This window comes from Pleurodeles waltl, chromosome 3_1, assembly GCF_031143425.1.
Source record: "Pleurodeles waltl isolate 20211129_DDA chromosome 3_1, aPleWal1.hap1.20221129, whole genome shotgun sequence".
Lineage (NCBI taxonomy): Eukaryota > Metazoa > Chordata > Amphibia > Caudata > Salamandridae > Pleurodeles > Pleurodeles waltl.
Window position 1 is genome coordinate 478,632,261 of NC_090440.1, and position 17,460 is coordinate 478,649,720.

At 41.9% G+C, this 17,460-nt stretch overlaps 1 protein-coding gene across 1 annotated transcript in view; it reads left to right on the forward strand.

The window, feature by feature from the left end:
* Nucleotides 1-341: 341 nt before the first annotated feature.
* The window catches only part of ST8SIA2 (ST8 alpha-N-acetyl-neuraminide alpha-2,8-sialyltransferase 2), a 355,862-nt gene continuing 338,743 nt past the window's right edge, over nucleotides 342-17,460 (forward strand). The window contains exon 1 of the mRNA XM_069222746.1: nucleotides 342-901. Coding sequence (XP_069078847.1) covers nucleotides 804-901 — 98 coding nt within the window. The 5' untranslated portion in view covers nucleotides 342-803. The remainder of the gene's footprint in view (nucleotides 902-17,460) is intronic.

The window sequence follows — 17,460 nt, forward strand, 5'->3', positions numbered from 1 at the left end:
TTGTGGAGCAATGGTGACTGTAACGCAGATGCAAAGAATCATTCAATCCTAGCACACTTTCCGAGTATTCTCCCTGAGTTGCCAACAAATGCCATGAGCTCCCTCAAGCAAGTGGGTGTGTGGTAAAGCAAGCCCCTTAAAGAGCGGTGAAATGCTCTAGTCGGCCTACTTCCCTATTTATAGTCCTCAGACTTGTCCCCTCCTTTCTTTGTTCCATTTTTTCCACTCAGCCTGTAACGTTTATTTTCCATTCTTATCCTACGGTCTCTTTAGTCAGAGGGCTGGGGAGACATCACAAACCCACCCACTCCACCCTTTCTATGTCAGCGAAGGCAGGCGTCACTTAATCAAATCTCGATTTCGAAGCAGCCCTTCCAGGAGGTGCCATTACTCTCACTGTCAGACAAACTTTGAGAGAGAGAAGGGACATGCAGCGAGGAACAGGCGCCAGAAATGGGATGCTGTGAATGGCAGAGAGGGAGCTGCTCGGTCTCCCCCGTGTTCTTTGAACCTCCTTTCTCTCTCTCTCGGTCTTGAAGGCGGCAGCGTGCCCCACGCAGAAAGGTAAAAGGAGCTGCCTGCACACACCGGGAAGAAGTGCTGCTCAGACCCGTGCAGGAAAGAGGGTCGGAGGCAATAGGGAAGCTGTCCTCCTCGGGGCAGTGTGTGCCTCGCAGACCACCGCATGCAGACTGAACGCAGTTGGAGCAGTTTGTGAGGAGAAGGCGAGCACGAGAATCCCCGCGCAGCTCTTTTGTTGCCGAACTCGCAGCGCGGCCGCCCTTCTCTACCCACCCGGAGCCATGCATCTGGAAGGCAGGCGCTGGATGCTCGGGGCTGCCACACTACTCGTCATTTGTCTCATTTTCGCAGACATCTCAGAGATAGAAGAGGAAGTTGGGTAAATATACATTTCCCCTTTTCTGTTTGGGCTGGCGCGCTGTGCCTCCTGGATGGATAGGTGGCTACAAGGAGATTTTCTTTGTCTTTCTTTGCCATTGCCTTTGTATGGGAGGGTGTCTGCATTCCATCTTTTTGGTCTCTGAATAGTAGTTGTGCAGTCTTAAACAAACCTCTGTGCTGTGCTGCGTGGGACAGGGTGAACGCCGGCGTTCAACTCCTGCCCTGTATCCCATTCCCAGCCCTCTCTCTCTGACAAGGGCTCCTGCCTGCTTTCTAAACCTAGAATTAACCATTTTAATTGAAGTTTTTTCGCCTCTCTGTGCCGTGCCTTTATGTTCGTTTATATTTTAGGGCACTTACAATGTATTCCAATGTATTCATTTTGTTAACGAATGATGCTCGCCTTTTCAACTTTTTGCTGTTGGGAGGTGTGTCTGGTGGGACATATCTCAAGGGACAAAGGCTAATCTGAGCGGAAATTAGGCTGTTACAGTGAAACTGTATCCATCTACAAGCCTACATCATGCACCGCAGTCCAGACAAAGACCCACGCAAATTATAGTGGAGAATTCTCAAAAGTGAAAAACACTGAAATCTGTGACACATTCGGCCTTTACACTATCAGACTGCTCGCCTTTGTGACGAGAGGGCTTTATCCCCCTTTGTATTTTACTTTCCATCAATCAATCAGGAATTTGTAAAGCCACTACTCACCCGTGAGGGTCTCAAGGCGCTTCCATCGCGTGTGCATAGCACGCTCTATCTCACTGCTGTTGCACTTGTTTAATTTTTTTTGTCTGTGTACTCTTTTTTAAGATGTATTTCCCCTGGTGTCACACACGTCTCATCTGCACTTGTAACAGCACTTCGTTCTGCTTCCCCCTCCCCCAGTCCCATTAGACTGGCTCCAACAGATGAGAGATACCCAACAATGTGGGTCCGTGTCCCGGAAGTTCTCTGTGTGATTTCACTGTCATTGTATTCTCTACTCAGTTGATTTACGTTTTTGCTGTTTATCTGCCCATCCCTTCATCTGGTCCCTTGGATGCTGCTGCTCCGATTGGCTGCTGAGCTGCTCAATCCCGGGAGGAGTTTAGGTGGCAACGCACACGGGCCAGCACCACGGTTAGACATTTCAGCTTAGCCGTTCCTGTATTCCAATGCCCCTGCCGCTCAGATGACCAATGGGAATTCTTCTTTCTGCTGTACTATATTGTGAAGACAGCTTTTACGAGCCATGAACACAAAGGTGTGACAAGTTAAGCAGGAAAACCTGTTAGTATTTGGATACAATTAATAACGTTTCCATCAATTTTCACGGAAGCCTGTCCTGGTGAGGAGGAGAGGTTTAATTTCGAAGGTGGATGGGTATGCTAAGTCTGCAGACGAGCAGTGCCACCTGCTGAAACATAGCAGTGTAAGTGTAAACTTTTTTGTGTTCTTTCTTAAAAAACAAAAACAAAAAAACAGCCATGCTTTGTTCTGTGTGGCGGGAAATGTTAGAAGCAGAGAAATCACACAATTGTGAAAAATTATCACGAGCTGCCTAACACATGCTGCATAAGAGTGTAACACAATTGGTTCTATCTCTTACATCCCACCTGAACAATCTTGTTCTCTAGTTCTGCAGTTTCTACTGATTCCAGCTACTGACATATCTGTTTTTCAACATCAACTGAACCACAATGGAGACATTTCCAGTTGATATCAGTAAATTCTTGGAACCTGTAATTGGTGTCCTATGGTGTCTATAGGTTTCAGTTGGTATATTTTTTTTATTCAATAGTTTCCCGTGTTTTCCTGTCTGATATGAGCTGCCAAAGGACCAAAAAGCCCATGTACCACACGTTAATTCAGTATAACCCTTAGTAAAAGATCAACCACTAGAGTAACAAACAATATGTACATATTTTGGATCGAGAATGTTTCACTCATCTGAGATCAAAACAATAGCTAACATTTAAAACCTATTGTACACATTGCCTTTGACTGTTTCTCAGTTCATGCTCAATTAATTTGCTTCCGTGATTGACATTTCTGGCAATTGTCTAGTGCTCTGACTTTCGATTATGCAAATGTCAGGTGACTGGGTGTACAGTCTTTTATCTATCCTCCAATGGAAACATCAATTGAACAGGTGGGTTTCTAGTACACGGCAGAACTTGATCAAATTCCCATTGCATTGGAATCTGCTTGTAAGGCAATTCTATAACTAGTGACTGAATACAGATACTTAATTGCCTCCTATGTTCTTTCATGCAACTCACATAGTAGATGGAGCTTTCTGTGTCTCAATGACACCAAAAAAAGAGTTTCTGCTGTAGGTTGGTACTACGGATAATCCAATTTCATGGTCTCCAGCCTTATGGGCAGCCTCACATCCATCAAGCAGGTTGAGAAACATGGAACATGTCTTCTCTTCTAGCTTGCCCCAGCACATGCAATGGTAAAATTAACCAATTTCCAGCTGTCAATAATACACCAAGTCCTACAATTTCACCAAGCGGGTAATTTTGTTTGAATGTCTCTTGATGGCACCGGTGAATCATTGCAGTATGAGTCACACATGAGTAAACCTACTGTCACAATGCAACATGTACACAGTCAGAAAGTGTGTCTCTGAACTGGACAGAATGCCTTGAAGTCACTTTATTGGCTGCACAGCATGCACACAGCATTCTAGCACTATACCATGTGATAGCTGGAAATGCTGGCCTCTCAATGTGTTCCGTCAATTTATAGATCTCTGGTCAAACAATTTACAAACCAACTGCCGGCCATAGTTTATAAGACAGTGGCATGAGTACAAGGAAAAAACCCTTGAAGCCCTTCCCCAGTGTGGAGATGCAATCAAATAATCTACTCTTAAAGAAACTGCAAAAACTAGTATGTGACTACAATGCTGCACCTCAGGAACTTGCCTGAATACTACATGAAGTCTACCCTATATCGCCAACAACTGACACCCTTGTATGAAGGACCTTTTCAGTAATTCTAAGTGAATTGAACTTGCGTAGCCCTAAAAACATGTCTCAGATTGTTTTCTTTATGTTATTTGCTTCAATTTAAAATCCGGTGTCGTACAAACACTCAAGCCTTCTCGTCAAGCACCAAGAGCACTGGTGCTTTCAATGGCTGTAAAGCGGCATAATCGCACAATATAAAGTGCATATTTAAATATAAAGAACATGTCTATTTTGATTTTATAATAGCTCTGGCTCATACTGTTTTGTGGCAGCCATTTAAAATTAGTAGGGTGACAGAAACACAATGCTATGAAAGTTACAGAAGATGCCTGTAATCGTAATTAGTCTGTTCTCATCAATCAATCAGTGAAATACACAACTAATGTGCTTAGCTTGTGGTGGATTTACATACTTTCAGGCTTATTAATGAAAGAGTATGGATATGAATTGGCACTCCATCCTTCTCAGGTACTGCATATGAGAATGCATCTAAATTCAGTGAAAATAAGCACTGGCAAATGCAATAGTATCAGCCTAACGTGCAAGCTCGTGTAAACACAGGCATGTAGAAATGGTGTTTATCACATTATAGCCAGAACTATTTGCTTTCCAAATGCTAGAGAAAAAGTATTATTAGAATGGGTCAGTTGGAGAAGACCTGTGAAATGTTGGGTACTTTTGATGTTGCTTCTTTGCCATCTCAGTTAAATCCTGTAAAAACCTGTACAAGGTGGCTTTAAAGAAGGGCATTCGACAATCGACCACTGCTTTAGTCTATGGGCATTAGCAAAAAAAGCAGTGGAAATGCGAGGCAGACTATTTTGCTGCTTTGTTGATTTTCGTGCCGCATTTGACTTGGTAGATAGGAAATTATTATGGGATATGTTAATACAGTTAGGGATTGATTTGGATTTATTATCTCTCCTTCAGCGTCTGCATGTAAAAAATTGGGCCCAAGTAATTTTAGACACGAGTGGCTCACTTTCAAAAGGGATCCCTATAAAGAATAGTCTTCGCCAAGGTTGCGTGTTGGCCTCAATATTATTCTCATTATTTCTGTCAGATCTGCCAGGGTTATTACAAGAGGTCAAAGGTTTAAGCCCAAAAATAGATGGTTTGCATGTTTCCTGCTTATTATATGTTGATGATCTAGTGATAATGGACATGATAGAGCTAAGGCTACAAAGGAAATTGGAGGTGTTTTACTCCCATTGTCAAAAGAAAAAATGGTAGTAAATATGGAGAAAACGAAAATAATGTCTATAGGGAAAGAGAAAAGTGCATTTACTTACCTTCTAGGAGGAGAAAAAATAGAGAAGGTAAAAGAATACAAATATTTGGGTATATGGTTTGACTCACATTTGAGATGGAAAGTCCATACTGAAGCCCTAAAAAATAAAGCTCTATCATCAATTTGGGGATTAAAACAATTTAATAATAAACATGGGGGCCCTTCCTTCCAGCCGGTTATTTCTGTCTTTAATGCTATGGTACGTCCCCAGTTTCAATATTGAGTGGAAGTGTAGGAAGTTGGCTCTGTATGCACTATTTCAAAGTAAGGAATAGTATGCACAGAGTCCAAGGGTTCCCCTTAGAGGTATGATAGTGGCAAAAAGAGATAATACTAATGCTCTATTTTGTGGTAGTGTGGTCGAGCAGTAGGCTTATCAAAGGAGTAGTGTTAAGCATTTGTTGTACACACACAGGCAATAAATGAGGAACAGACAATCAGAGACAATTCCAAGCTAATAGGTTTTTGTATAGAAAAATATATTTTCTTAGTTTATTTTAAGAACCACAGGTTCAAATTTTACATGTAATACTTTGAATGAAAGGTATTGCAGGTAAGTACTTTAGGAACTTTGAATAATCATAATAGCATATATACTTTTCAAATAAATCACATATAGCTATTTTAAAACTAGACACAGTGCAATTTTCAACAGTTCCTGGGGAGGTAAGTATTTGTTAGTTTTTGTAGGTAAGTAAACCACCTACGGGGTTCAAGTTTGGGTCCAAGGTAGCCCACCGTTGGGGGTTCAGAGCAACCCCAAAGTTACCACACCAGCAGCTCAGGGCCGGTCAGGTGCAGAGTTCAAAGTGGTGCCCAAAACACATAGGCTTCAATGGAGAAGGGGGTGCCCCGGTTCCAGTCTGCCAGCAGGTAAGTACCCGTGTCTTCGGAAGGCAGACCAGGGGGGTTTTGTAGGGCAACGGGGGGGGGACACAAGTTAGCACAGGAAGTACACCCTCAGCAGCACGGGGGGCGCCGGGTGCAGTGTGCAAACACACGCCGGGTTTCCATTGGAAATCAATGGGAGACCAAGGGGTCTCTTCAGCGATGCAGGCAGGCAAGGGGGGGGCTCCTCGGGGTTGCCACCACCTGGGCAAGGGAGAGGGCCTCCTGGGGGTCACTCCTGCACTGGAGTTCCGATCTTTCAGGTCATGGGGGCTGCGGGTGCAGAGTCTTTTCCAGGCGTCGGGATCTGGGAGTCAGGCAGTCGCGGTCAGGGGGAGCCTCGGGATTCCCTCTGCAGGCGTCGCTGTGGGGGCTCAGGTGGGGAAACTCTGGCTACTCACAGTCTCGTAGTCACTGGGGAGTCCTCCCCTGAAGTGTTGTTTCTCCACAAGTCGAGCCGGGGGCGTCGGGTGCAGAGTTGAAAGTCTCACGCTTCCGGTGGGAAACGCAGTTGTCTTGAAGTTGCTTCTTTGGAAACAAAGTTGCAGTCTTTGGTGAACAGGGCCGCTGTTCTCAGGAGTTTCTTGGTCCTTCTAGAGCAGGGCAGTCCTCTGAGGATTCAGAGGTCGCTGGTCCTGGGGAAAGCGTCGCTGGAGCAGTTTCTTCAGAAGGGGGGAGACAGGCCGGTAGAGCTGGGGCCAAAGCAGTTGGTGTCTCCGTCTTCTCTGCAGGGTTTTTCAGCTCAGCAGTCCTCTTCTTCTTAGGTTGCAGGAATCTAGTTTCCTAGGTTCTGGGGAGCCCCTAAATACTGAATTTAGGGGTCTGTTTAGGTCTGGGGTGTTAGTAGCCAATGGCTACTAGCTCTGAGGGTGGCTACACCCTCTTTGTGCCTCCTCCCGAGGGGAGGGGATCACATTCCTATCCCTATTGGGGGAATCCTCCATCTGCAAGATGGAGGATTTCTAAAAGTCAGAGTCACCTCAGCTCAGGACACCTTAGGGGCTGTCCTGACTGGCCAGTGACTCCTCCTTGTTTTTCTCATTATCTCTCCTGGACTTGCCGCCAAAAGTGGGGGCTGTGTCCAGGGGGCGGGCATCTCCACTAGCTGGAGTGCCCTGGGGCATTGTAACACGAAGCCTGAGCCTTTGAAGCTCACTGCTAGGTGTTACAATTCCTGCAGGGGGGAGGTGTGAAGCACCTCCACCCAGAGCAGGCTTTTGTTTCTGTCCTCAGAGAGCACAAAGGCCCTCACCACATGGGGTCAGAAACTCGTCTCTCAGCAGCAGGCTGGCAGAGACCAGTCAGTCCTGCACTGAACAATTGGGTAAAATACAGGGGGTATCTCTAAGATGCCCTCTGTGTGCATTTTTTAATAAATCCAACACTGGCATCAGTGTGGGTTTATTATTCTGAGAAGTTTGATACTAAACTTCCCAGTATTCAGTGTAGCCATTATGGAGCTGTGGAGTTCGTTTTTGACAGACTCCCAGCCCATATACTCTTATGGCTACCCTGCACTTACAATGTCTAAGGTTTTGCTTAGACACTGTAGGGGCATAGTGCTCATGCACCTATGCCCTCACCTGTGGTATAGTGCACCCTGCCTTAGGGCTGTATGGCCTGTTAGAGGGGTGACTTACCTATGCCATAGGCAGTGTGAGGTTGGCATGGCACCCTGAGGGGAATGCCATGTCGACTTAGTCATTTTCTCCCCACCAGCACACACAAGCTGGTAAGCAGTGTGTCTGTGCTGAGTGAGGGGTCCCTAGGGTGGCATAAGACATGCTGCAGCCCTTAGAGACCTTCCCTGGCATCGGGGCCCTTGGTATCAGGGATACCAGTTACAAGGGACTTACCTAGGTACCAGGGTTGTGCCAATTGTGGAAACAATGGTAAATTTTAGGTGAAAGAACACTGGTGCTGGGGCCTGGTTAGCAGGGTCCCAGCACACTTCTCAGTCAAGTCAGCATCAGTATTAGGCAAAAAGTGGGGGGTAACTGCAACAGGGAGCCATTTCTTTACAGGAAGTTTTAAAATTTTCTGGGAAATTAAATTGGGAGACAGAAAAAAGCATTCGGGTAAAGCGTATGCTTTCACTGCCTCCTTCAAGTATGTTACAAGCTATAAGAGCAGAATGTCAAATGATGGCATGGACTTACCAGGGACTACAAGCAACACTGAAGTTCTGGTTAAGTATAAGAGATGAAGGGAATTGTAAGATCGCAAGATTATGTAAAAAAGAAATAACAATAAGCGAGTTACATTGGGCGTTACAAGTGAGAGGACGGTTTGAAAAGATCTGTGCCCTCTTGGGTTTACCCGGCAACCAATGGTGTGGTGCACAAATTCCAAAATCCATTCTACGAAGAATAGTGAAGGAAAGAGCAAGAGAATTAGACCTGAAGTACTTAGAGAGTAAAATATCAACTCAGGCTATGGTTGTCGGATGGAGGAATCCAGAAAACTTTCCCTATATAGCGGCTCTACCTAACCCAAGATTAAGAAACTCAGTGTTACAGTTCCAAATTGGGCTGAATCCAGGCTATGGAGATCCCACAGTAAAAGCATTCCTCAAGGATACCCAGGGTTTATGTAGATGTGGCTTACAACAGAAATATACTATGCAACACCTACTTTTGGATTGCCACTGGTTTTTAGAAGTGCGTTAAAAAAAAATTAAAACTAATTTTTAAGGAATATAATATAATTAATCGGGACCAAATGCTTAGGTTACTCATTGATATGAGATTTTTAAATGTAACCTGCGCTTTGGGGCTATTTTTAAATAGCCTAAGAGGTGTTTTCATTGGACTTATAGGGTCCATTATGATGTAGGAAGTAAAGAGGAATGAAGAATTTTAAATACTATAATTCATTAATCTAAAACAATATTGGTTGATGGTATTTTAGAAAAGTGGCCACGTTATACTGAGGTAAGAATTCAAATGTAGAGTATTTTATATTGGAAATTGCACTTTATGAGATTATAAGGACTTTATATCGGAAATTGCACTTTAGGAGATTATAAGGACTTGAGTCCAATTGGAACTGTATGTGGGATAAATCTGGTTGGCACGTTGCATTTTATGAAACTGTAAGAACTTGACCCTTGTAGGAAGTAAAGAGGAATGAAGAGTTTTTCATTATAGTTGATTATTATAAAATTATATTAGTCGATGGTACCCTAGAAAATTTTGCCACGCTTTAATGAAACATGATAAAATGAGGAGCACTTTATATTGGAAACTGCACTTTATGAGATTGTCAGGACCTGAGTCTAATCAAAATTGTCTGTGGGATAATCTGGTTGGTACATTGCACTTTATGAAACTATAAGAATCTGAACCTTAAATTAATGAGCTATGTAAGTAGAGCTGGTTATCAAGATTTAGAAATTCTTGTATGTGAATGTGAATGTAGTATGTAATAGGAACATTTTTTTAAATGAATTTGTATATTTTATTGTTTTTATACTTTTAAGTCTTATGCCAAATAAAAGGATTTTGAATTGATTGACATTATAGCCAGAACTATTTGCTTTGCAAATGCTAGAGAAAAAGTATAAAAAAGGGATTGCTTTCTGTAGAAAGAAAATGCATATAGCAAGTTAACAGTTGAATGTGACAAGTAGTGTGACTGGCTCTAAGTTTCAGATGTGAAATAGTCCATAATGCTTCCACTAGAAGCACCTTATAGAAGGCAGCATAATACCTCAATAATATTGGGGGGAAAGAAATACTCATTTGGGAGGAGCCAAAACTAGCTCTAGGTATTTTTCTTAAAATGGTAACAAAGAGACTTGAAGACAGCTCCACTACAAACCCACAAATAGAAATAAGCGTAGCAGTAGGCTGCACAGACAGGAGACTTTTATAAAGGATAACAACACTTCATCATCCCGTTACCCTCCTCTGCATTCCCTGCCTCATTTTGAAAGCAGGGAAGGTGGAATCCTTCTTGTTGATTCCACCATAAGCGCTAAGAAAGGGGTAGTCAGATCTGGCAGATATGATGCAAGCAAAAATTATGTCCGATTATAAAATTATATTTGCAAAGAGCAATTTCACCCAAGTCTTGCATCTCTTGGCACTGAAATAATAAACGTTTATTGTTACAGAACACAAAGGTACTCACACCTGCACAAACTAGTATGGTTTGGACAACCTCCATTTCTAGTGGGTTTGTTTCTACACAAGATCATTGCCAAAACCATCCTTGTGGCCCTTGCACAAAAATTCTCAAAATGTAGTGGGAAATACCTCTTTGTGGCATTTTAAATGTTCCTTACACGTGGGGGACTGAGTCTGACCCACGTGTAAGGAACTCTGTCACCCTAAATCCGGTTGTTGCTCCGGCTAACTAGCAGTGCCTCATTTCTCCCATGGGGAAGAAATGATTGGGCAGCCGAGCGCATGACATCTTTGGAACTTCTCAGGGAAGTCGTGGTCACTCAGATCCAAACCAACTCTCTCATTCACAATATGGTCTCATATACAAATGACAAAGACAGTATAAGTTTTATATAATGTTTTAATAAAACAACTGTATTTTAGATATTAAGGCGTGAGCCGCAATAACCAGAACAATACAACATAGTAGGATTGATATAGTAACCAGGAGAGTAAAACATGGAAATAAAGCTATCATAATTCCTAACCGTTTCTACTCTCCCTCTGCTTGTTCTATTTAGAGCACAGCATGTTAAGCTTTCAGCTTGCCTTTCTGTATCACTAGGGAGACGGACACACTCATACCTGAGCAAAGGCCTGTGATCTGGTTCAGCATCTGCAACGAGGCAGTCAGCGTCTAGTTGTGGTTCCCTGGTCGGAATCTCCCTCTTTGTGGCATTTTAAATGTGAAAATCTTCCCTCACTTAAGGTGAAACTGCCTACTGCCCTGATTCATGACAGTATTTCCACTATGTCTTCATGGCATAGTGGAGTGGATGCTATAGACATTTCTCTCTTCAAAAGCGTCTGTTTCCTCCAGGCAGGCATCACCATGCGGGGGAAATCCCTCCTCAAAGTAAGAGAGCTCAAACCTAGGAGGACCATGCTCAGCTGGTTTAGCAGAGGTATTTCATTTACTATAATTTGAACCCTGAAGCAAATTTAAAAAGGTCTATATTAGGTTGTAAGTTTCTGTTTTTCATACTCCATTGAGTTATTTTCTGAGATGTGTCCATGAGAGTGAGCAAGGGCTGTTAATATAAAAGCTAATATCATGTCATTAGCAATAAAAAAAAATATTATTTGGAAGGATATTGTCTGCTACAGTACAATCCCTATGAGGTTAAATCCAAACGCAGTGTCAGAAAAAACACAGACTGATTGAGGTGTAATGTTTGAATATGTTGTGTTTTTGGTTAAGCGCTTGCTTTGTTTCAAGACCATCCGACCTCATCGTTGTTCCCCATGCTTTGTGGTTATTCAGTTCTATCATGTCCTATGCAGTTATTGAAACATGAGAAGAATTCACATTGGAGTCCACAGAGAACCTAAAGCCCGCAGCCCCTACACTCCCTATTTGGCATTACTATGTTATTGCACTTAGTAGCATCTGGCCAATGATTATTTTCTTTCTATAGTTATATAGAACAGACTGTAACAGAAATTTTCATCAGAAAAAGTAAAAGACTAGACCATTATATCTGGACTTCTGGAGGAACTTGACTACTTTAAAAAAGGAGTTAAGACTCCATGAAAGGGCTGGCCATGTGAACGAAAACAGTGATTGTGCTATGTTCTGTCTTTTCAACGTATCTCTGCTGGGAGAGTCCCAGGGTGGAGCGAGCTTATATCATTCTGTTCTTGGTAGAATTACAATGACGTATTATTAGAAGTGGTCAGTTGGAGAAGACCAGTGAAATGTTGGGTACTTTTGATGTTACTTTTTTGCCACCTCAGTTAAATCCTTGTTAGCAACAACCTGTTCCACCATGTCTACTTTACAAGTGGAGCATGAGTGAATCTCCAGTAGAATTATTTTGACAATGATTGAAAGTTCTCGTGGCAGGTCTCTAGAGCAACATCAAATCCAGTTTCCAATCACAACAGTAGACTTTGCTAGCAGTACTGTGAGTTGTGTACCCATTTTGCATCCAGAGAAACACTATGTTTTAGCATAATCTCATGTTCTTTATAGGTGTTATTTGTGGCAGCACACACTGCAATTTAACATATCTTGTTGGTGTGTACCGTGACTTGTGCCAGTGCACGCGTTCTTCTTAAGGCCGTGGATGCTGATGCTGTTTCCTATGAAGTGCCTGGATTGTTTTATTGAGCTACATGCAACATCACCCAACATGTTTCCAGTGCCATCTTGGAGGTAGAGAAAGCACAGCAGCACTGAGGTGTCCTGGGAATCAGTGCATCAGTGCTTGCTGAGGACCCCACATTACACTGGCTAAGGTGGAAAAATGTTTTGATTCTTACTTAGTGGCTATATGTGGAGAGACATTTCGGCATTCAGGAAGCCAGGTGTTTTACTAATAATCTTGGAGTACAAGGGAGGAATATTAATGAAAGTTTAGAGGAAACTGGAAATAAAAATGCTGAGGGGGATCTGAGAGATGTGTCTGTCATCTGCCAGGATGCTTTAACTACATTTTGGAACCCAGATAAATGTGGTAGAAAGACACACATTTTAAACACACCAGCAGGGCAAAATGTAATGTATTGATAACTAGGTGGCCTATGTAAACAACCTTGTTAGACCATGTGAATTTGGAGAGTTAACTGACTCTTTGATCAGGTATCAATTGGTTCATTGCACGAATAACATTGGAGGGCAGGAAAAATTGTTGATGATGGATCCTAACCTCAAAGATGCTATAGCCATAATCGAAGGTACTAAACATACTGCTGGTTGGGTAAAGATTAGAAAAGATGATTGTGTTAGTGCAGATGTAGCCAGAATGATAAGGGAGAAGAAAATAGGAATCCCTTTATCTAAGGAGTTCACTATGAACATTCAAATGAACAAATGTATATGTTATTGTGGTAGTAATCAATAAACAACAAATAATCCAAATTTGTTTGCTTTGAATTCAGTATGCAGGAAGTCTGGCAAAACCGGGCATTTTGCCAGAGACTGCAAAAGATCTTCTGACACTGACCATCAGATGGATTAGTTGAGGGATGGTGTGAAGTATATAGTTTTAACTATTAGTGAATTGATGAAGGGTTAGAATATTAGTGTTGAAAATGGGAACAGCGAAACTGGTGGGTGCAAGGCAGTGAACAGCTGTCCAGCAAGTATGATGTTGACAAGTGAATCAGTCCAGAGTGCAAGAACATAATAGGGGTAAAGGAATTCACCATTCTTGCAGATTCTGGCTCAACATATACTTTGATTGGTGATCATATTTGATACAGAGTGTTTGGCTGTGAAGGTATTAAAATCGAAGAGGCACACATCAGCTCATTTGGGTACGGAAGTACCATTTTTGCCATAGTTGGTTTGTGAACATTTACGTTGCTAAAAGAGGAGTTTGCCTGCTAGGTGGAGACAACAAAGAGATTTGGTGTCAACCCTCAATCTCAATGCATGGAAACAGATTATGTTAGTAAATGATATTGAGGTGGAAAAAATATAGTTGAGATGTTGTCAGAAGTCTTTTAGAAAAACTGGGACAACTGGAGGGGTTTGAACACTGCTTAATTCTTAAAAGTGGTGCAAAGCCAGTGGTACATAGGTTTCGGAAATTAACACATCTCATGCTAAATGCACTTAAAGTTGAAAGTAGACAAGTTGCTTGAAGCAGGAGTGATAGAGAGTATTGAGTCTTCAGAGCGGTTAGCTCCAGTGTTTTTGGCACCAACAGACAATAGTAAGAGTGTAGGAATGTACATAGATTTATATGACCTGAAAAACAATATTTGGGTTGATAGACAGCCCTTGCCAAATGTTAGTCAAAAGATATTAATGTCTATAGGGGCATGTGCTTTCATTGTGATGCATCTGGCAACTGCATACCATCAAATGATCCTGAGTGAAGAATCCTGGTATTGAACATTGTTTGTTATACCATCAGGGACTTTCCATTTCCTTCTCATGTCTTTCAGTCTGGCATTGGCTGTAGTATGTTTTCAGTGGTTCATGGTGAAGGTATTAGAAGAGGTTGACCTGATAAAAGTGTTTCAGGATGATGTACTTGTCTACAGTTTGATTCAAGGGGATCATGATAGAGCTCTTCTTAAAGTGTTGGAAAGAAGAAATGGGATTGGGTTGTCTCCAAAAAAGGAAAAGTGTAAATTCAGAGCAGCTACCATGGCATATCTTGGGTATACGAACTCTAGTGAAAGGATTAGTCCCAACCCTGATCTAGCTAAGTTGATTGTAGCGGCACCAGAGCCTTCCAATAAAGATGAAGTATGTTTCTTTTTGTGTCTGGAGGAATATTACAATAAATTCAAATTTTGCAAGTGTTGTGCAACCTTGCTCAAAAAGAGTTAAATGTGTGTGTGGTCTACTGAATGTAGAGAAGCTTTCATGGCCATAAAGTGGTTAATTAGAAAATTGCCTACCCTTGCACATTTTGATGTAATCAAGAAAAACATATTTAACATTGAGGCAAGTGTGAGAGTTTAGGGTGCTGTGTTTTACCACCAGTTACATGGTGAAGAGAAATTGGTGTCATTTGCTTCCAGAGCATTAAAGAGCACAGAGGAGAGTTAGTCCGTAATGGAAAGGGAAGCATTGGCTTGCACACGAGGCATCCATCATTTTAGGTATTGATATGTGGAGGTTACTGTTTGTGGTTAGACCTGATCTCAGGCCTTTAGTTGCTTTGTTCTCATGCAAAGGCAGTGAGAAGGCTACATCATGCATCAACAGATAGATGGATAGAGTCAAAGATTTTAATTTTCAGATGGACTATATAGCAGGGTCATCTAATCTCATAGCTGATTGTTTGTCCGGCCTGCCTGTATAGGGTCTGAGGTATAGGTGTAAAGAAAACAGTGTATGATGGGTGCATGAAAGTGCATTGTTCAAGATTGAATTGAAAAAAAGGCAGCAGAAGTGGATGGTGTTGTGTCTCTAGTTTGTGATTATGTTGTCAGAAGGTGGCCAGAACTGAGGTTCTTAGAGGAGAAGATGAAGGGATTTAGTCAGTGTGAGATGCATCGTCTGTGGATGGTGAGTTTTTGTGTAGGGATTACAGGTTTGTACCTCCTGTGGGTTTGCAGGATAAGGTAACTAATTTGGTCCATGAAGGACTTTTTGGGAGGAATACGATGAAATCTAGAGTTTGTGAAAGTTATTGGTTGCCCCTGATGGATTGCTTGATCAAATCAGTAGTGGAGGATTGTACATAGTCCACCTGTTGTGAGTTGGGAGATGCCTTTGTCACTCATGGTCGTACCCAAAAAGTTGGACGTAAATTGGGTTTGGGTATTGCTGGTCCTTTCAAACTGCTGTGTACTGCTTAGAGGTTTGTTCTTGTATTGGTGGATTATATATCCAAATGGATTTCTGTGAGTTCTGTCAATACTGTCACTACTCAGATGGCGACTGATTTCTTTAAGGAGGTATGTGTTATCTTAACCCACAATGGTGTGCAGCTCACTTCTAAAGTGATGCAGGATGGCTGTGAAACACATGATAACTACTCTTTATTCTCACTAAGCGAATTATTTAGTGGAAGGTATGGAAAGGTTGATAAAACCTCCCTGAAGGAGTTGCAAAAAGAAACGTGGGCAAATAGAACTATTCCCAATGTTGTTCAGAGTTTTGAGAGGAAGGGCTGGAGAAACCAAAATGCGTACAGGTTGGTTAAGATGCAGGAGGGAGGAATGTAGAAACCATGAATGCATTTGTGGAAATTATAAAACTAGGTTTGATGAGAAATGCAGTGTGAAGAAGATGTTGTTCTGTGTGGGTGACAAGATCTGGGTTAAAAAAAAACATTTTTCAAGAAAGGGGGGAGCAAATTTATGGGACCTTTTGAAATTATGGAGGTCAAATCCAGTGTGTTAAGAGTACAAATGGGAGATTGGTGGTGTATGTTCCGGTTGGTGATGTGTGAAAAGAAAGTCAAAGGTCATCAAGATGATGCTGATCTTGGGAGTTCTGTAACTACAACTTTAATCTCTATAATGGAAACCAAGATGAGTATTAATCCAACTGCACGTATGCAGACTATGTTATGTTAGTGGACGATGGGGTTGCCTTTTTACCCAAGTCTTGTTATTTCCATTTTTATCTTATTACATTATTGGTAACTTTGTTGGCAATGTTGTATGCGTTTATACTGTTTTGTTTGTGATTATTATACTGCAAGTGGGTGTTTTATTTTCTGCCTTTTCTGCTGAGTTCTATTGGTAGGGTTCCAGGATGGAGTGTCATTGGGTTCTGGGTAGAATGATGTATTTATAGGGTCATTTGGAGAATATCAGTAAACTGTTGGGTGCTGTTTTAATGTTGTTTGTTTGCCATCTCAGTTAAACCCATGTCGACTTTTCAAGGGGAGCGTGAAACTTCATCAGATTTCAAAATTAGAACTTGGCTGCCATAGGAACAAGTATTGGCAAATGCATTAGGTTTCGCCTATGTGATAAACATTCTTTTTTTGTTGTAAGATTTAGCTTGGTGAGCAGTTGTGCAATATAACTTAATGAAACTACATTATGAGTTATGAGGGCATGCAAGAAGGGACTCTGTCGTTTCCCACTACAGGTGGAAATAATGTCAACCCTGTGCTGAATCGTGCAGTGAGATGATATGCATCTAATTGATGCTTTCCACTCGATTAATGCAGCTATCTCGAACTTGGTCCCTGAATGTTGTAATCTTAAAGTTTACGTTCAACCCCAGACTTGAAAACTTGAAGCTGGTATTTTTCATGCCTGGAGGTAATATTATCACAAGCAATGACTGGTGCGATGATGCAGGTTGTATAATTAATGTTATTGAAGGTGCACTGAATCTTTCAGAAAAAAATTGTTTCTTTCGACTTTGTTTAGCCATGCAACTATAACAGTAGCTAGCTTTATAACATTAGTTTGTTACAATGCAGACTCGGCATCTACGTAACATGCGATGTATATTGAGAAATAAAGCTTCCATAAATGAGTTAGTCCTTCTCTCTTAGTAGAGGGATGCCTGAAATCGATGTCCCATAGCAGAAGACGGAACGGACCTTAAAAGCAGAATCAGTTTTATGCTGGCTGTAAAAACAAGCATTTACAATGCATCGGGTCTCGCGTTTGCTCATGTTAGAGCTGATCGCGTTGTAAACTCCTAACTCGACTTTTCACCTATCGGGCAAAAGTGCATTTATGTCCATAACCCGAAAAAGTGAAATCAAGTATGTAAAGCGCTCGACTTCTGCCAAGCGAGATCGGACTCGTAAATTAGAGAAAAAAGTACACGAGCCCGATAGAAAACAGCGAGCCTCGCATGTTTTCT